Raw genomic sequence first — 3,941 nt, 5'->3', positions numbered from 1 at the left:
TCACGCCCCAACATCGTGCAGCCCGCCTCCAGTGGTGTCGCGACAGGCGTGAATGGAGGGACGAATGGAGACGTGTCGTCTTCAGCGATGTGAGTCGCTTCTGCCTTGGTGCCAATGATGGTCGTATGCGTGTTTGGCGCCGTGCAGGTGAGCGCCACAATCAGGACTGCATACGACCGAGGCACACAGGGCCAACACCCGGCATCATGGTGTGGGGAGCGATCTCCTACACTGGCCGTACACCACTGGTGATCGTCGAGGGGACACTGAATAGTGCACGGTACATTCAAACCGTCATCGAACCCATCGTTCTACCATTCCTAGACCGGCAAGGGAACTTGCTGTTCCAACAGGACAATGCACGTCCGCATGTATCCCGTGTCACCCAACGTGCTCTAGAAGGTGTAAGTCAACTACCCTGGCCAGCAAGATCTCCGGATCTGTCCCCCATTGAGCAGGTTTGGGACTGGATGAAGCGTCGTCTCACGCGGTCTGTACGTCCAGCACGAACGCTGGTCCATCTGAGGCGCCAGGTGGAAATGGCATGGCAAGCCGTTCCACAGGACTACATCCAGCATCTCTACGATCGTCTCCATGGGAGAATAGCAGCCTGCATTGCTGCGAAAGGTGGATATACACTGTACTAGTGCCGACATTGTGCATGCTCTGTTGCCTGTGTCTATGTGCCTGTGGTTCTGTCGGTGTGATCATGTGATGTATCTGACCCCAGGAATGTGTCAATAAAGTTTCCCCTTCCTGGGACAATGAATTCACGGTATTCTTATTTCAATTTCCAGGAGTGTACGTGTTCCAAAATTCTACAACTGATAGACGTTAGAGATATAGGTCTATAGTTCTGCACATCTGTTCGACGTCCCTTCTTGAAAACGGGATGACCTGTGCCCTTTTCCAATCCTTTGGAACGCTACGCTCTTCTAGAGACCTACGGTACGCCGCTGTAAGAAGGGGGCCAAGTTCCTTCGCGTACTCTGTGTAAAATCGAACTGGTATCCCATCAGGTCCAGCGTCCTTTCCTCTTTTGAGCGATTTTAACTGTTTCTCTATCCCTCTATCGTCTATTTCGATATCTACCATTTTGTGATCTGTGCGACAATCTAGAGAAGGAGCTAAGTGCAGTCTTCCTCTGTGAAACAGCTTTGGAAAAAGACATTTAGTATTTCGCCCTTTAGTCTGTCATCCTCTGTTTCAGTACCATTTTGGTCACAGAGTGTCTGGACATCTTGTTTTGATCCACCTACCGCTTTGACATAAGACCAAAATTTCTTAGGATTTTCTGCCAAGTCAGTACGTAGAACTTTACTTTCGAATTCATTGAACGCCTCTCGCATAGCCCTCCTCACACTACATTTCGCTTCGCGTAATTTTTGTTTGTCTGCAAGGCTTTGGCTATGTTTATGTTTGCTGTGAAGTTCCCTTTGATTCCGCAGCAGTTTTCTAACTCGGTTGTTGTACCACGGTGGCTCTTTTCCATCTCTTACGATCTTGCTTGGCACATACTCATCTAACACATATTGTACGATGGTTTTGAATGCTGATGGTTCCTTCTTTCCTCCTATGATGTAGCTTCCCGAAGAACAACATGAACCAGCTGTTAATGAGAGGAACACCACGTGGGTCTATTTCAGTGTCATCTCTCTTGTTAAGTATAGAGCAACCTGTTGAAGCAGTGGTTTAAAGATTTCGTTTTCAAAATCTATCCGAGTATGGACTCTCATGTGCTTCTCATTTTACAAGGTCATTACAGTCACACCTAAAACACTCAGGTAACTGAAATGGCTTTCGTTCATCATATTCATTTAGTTAGCCTACCTCCTCACTGCCCCTGTAAGATCCAGCCACTGGGAAAATGTTTATGGGGCCGCTGAGGACCTACTGCAGTGAAGTGACCTGGCAATGGCTTCAAGCACTCTACGGAATACTAGAACCAGCTAATGTTGCACAACTCTCTGGTCGAGCCTATATGAAAGTTCAGACCGCTGAAATTACAGTCAATGTGTTCAGGGTCACCGCCGTTTTCCTGCAGAACAGAAATGTTTTCAGTGATCGTGACTTCACTGCTGTAAGCGGAGGAAGTCTTGGGAACGGATATGCCCAACGTCATGTTGAGCAAGAAAATCAGGAGCAGCTAAGTAAGTGTAGAGCTAAAGCATGTTAGCAAAATTTATTAATTGTCTATTACAAAAAAGTTTGTTTTGCCATTCTACAATGTCCAAAACACGCTGCACTTCACAAATAAACACAAACCATTTTCTTTCTGCCAGGGTTGTCTGCCGTTCCAGTTGCTGGGAGTCCCTACAACATATCGCCTATAACAAAAAACAAGAAGACGTCGAATCGCATCATCTCTACCAGAAACGATCAGTGCAAAGAAAACCTCAAAGGAGTCTGAATGGAGGAAAAAGCCCCAAACTACGGACTCCCGTGATTTAGATATAGTGAAGCAGCAAGATTCCACTGATGAGGTGGTCAGAATGCATTCTGAATCAGGAAGTGGAGATTCAGAATGTAATATTTGTGATTTTTGTGTCTGAGAAAGCATTTCATTGAATGTTGCTTCTCTTTCTTATTTCTGTCCGTATTCCATAACCCCCAGCATTTATCTTTTTCAGTTTTCTGGAAATAACACGCCATCCAGCGGCTCTGGTAACTTCTCTCTATCTGTAAGTGCAAAGTTTTCAGAGCTTTGTACACAGTACTCTTCAGCATTGCATTCCCATTTACTTTTGCACATAGATTCCGTCTCCATGCCCGATCACCATGCCAGGTACATAATAACCTATGTTCACTATGGCCCATAACTACACTCCAGGCACTGTAGTAGTTGTCACAGTTATCAGGCATGAATACCTACAAAAATAAAAATAAAACATATATGCCAATGCTATAGTTATTTCCAGCAAGCGGTGGATCAAACATTTTCTAATGAAACTGTCTTCTTACCTTTGTTTTGATGCTTCCAGCATATTTTTTAATCTGCTCAAAGAAAACTTGCTTGGACCTTGTGTCAGTATGTGTACTGAGGCAATAAGCAATTGGGCATCCAGCACCAAATTCATCCATGGTCAGCAGTGTGGTCAGATGAAATATATATCTGTTAGTGCCATGTGTGCTGTCTATCAAAACATTTCCTGCACAGAACTTTTTTACCATTTTCCGCTGGTACTCAGTCATAAGGACTATCATAAAGTCACTTTCTGATAATTTGTTTCCATTATCCCCAGTGCTTTGGGCTTTGTAATAAATCACCGGGGAATCTTTCCCTAAGCGCTCTTGTTGTCTCACTCACAGCTCAACAATGGTTGCATCATCTGGATGTGCAGTAATATAATCCAGCTTGTATTCTTTCCTAATATTTCTAATATCATGTTTGCTTAAAAGATGAACTCTTCTGAAGAGTCCAACTTGAATCTTCCCTCTCACTTTCTTCAAAATTGTAGTATCAGGAACACCTTGTGCAATTGATTCAGCAACCATAGCCCTGTCAGCTGTGGTCAGATGTAGGCTACCCACAGAGAGACTGTGTCCTGTGTGTGTCATGTAGAACTTGGCATTAACCACGTTAGACGACAAATTTTTGACTACCAAACAGGCAGGGCAGGTGCCACCAATTTTGATTGAAGGTTCGTTTAACCTTCTGCCTGAAGCTGTTTTGTCAGCATATATCAGAGCGGTGACAAACAAAAAAATTACATTTCCTTTTTCCCCTTGGTCTTATGAAGGAAACCTTTTCTTCAGTTTCCATCTGTTCCTTCCACAGAAAGTGAAAATAAAATTACAATGCATAAGAAATACAAACATAAGTACAGCATTTATGTGTTATTCTGAGGAAATCATTTAGTTGAAATACACAAGATAACACTGAATAAGGTCAAAACATATTAGCAGCCCTCCAATAATTATTATAAGCAAGGTGCCTGAGA

The 3,941-nt window shown here is 43.8% G+C and overlaps 1 protein-coding gene across 1 annotated transcript; it reads right to left on the bottom strand.

Moving 5' to 3' along the window:
* Positions 1-2,246: 2,246 nt before the first annotated feature.
* LOC126210575 (uncharacterized) lies at positions 2,247-3,578 on the bottom strand. Its single transcript, XM_049939838.1, has 2 exons — positions 2,962-3,578; positions 2,247-2,868 (listed from the first exon to the last, which is right to left on the bottom strand). The coding sequence occupies exons 1-2, from the start codon at positions 3,202-3,204 to the stop codon at positions 2,488-2,490; spliced, it is 624 nt and encodes a 207-aa protein (XP_049795795.1). The 5' UTR covers positions 3,205-3,578; the 3' UTR covers positions 2,247-2,487.
* Between the last annotated feature and the right edge of the window lie 363 nt (positions 3,579-3,941).

The sequence above is a fragment of the Schistocerca nitens genome, chromosome 10 (assembly GCF_023898315.1).
Source record: "Schistocerca nitens isolate TAMUIC-IGC-003100 chromosome 10, iqSchNite1.1, whole genome shotgun sequence".
Taxonomy (NCBI): domain Eukaryota; kingdom Metazoa; phylum Arthropoda; class Insecta; order Orthoptera; family Acrididae; genus Schistocerca; species Schistocerca nitens.
Note: the sequence above shows the minus strand (reverse complement) of the source record. Positions and strands in the feature narration are given on the sequence as shown.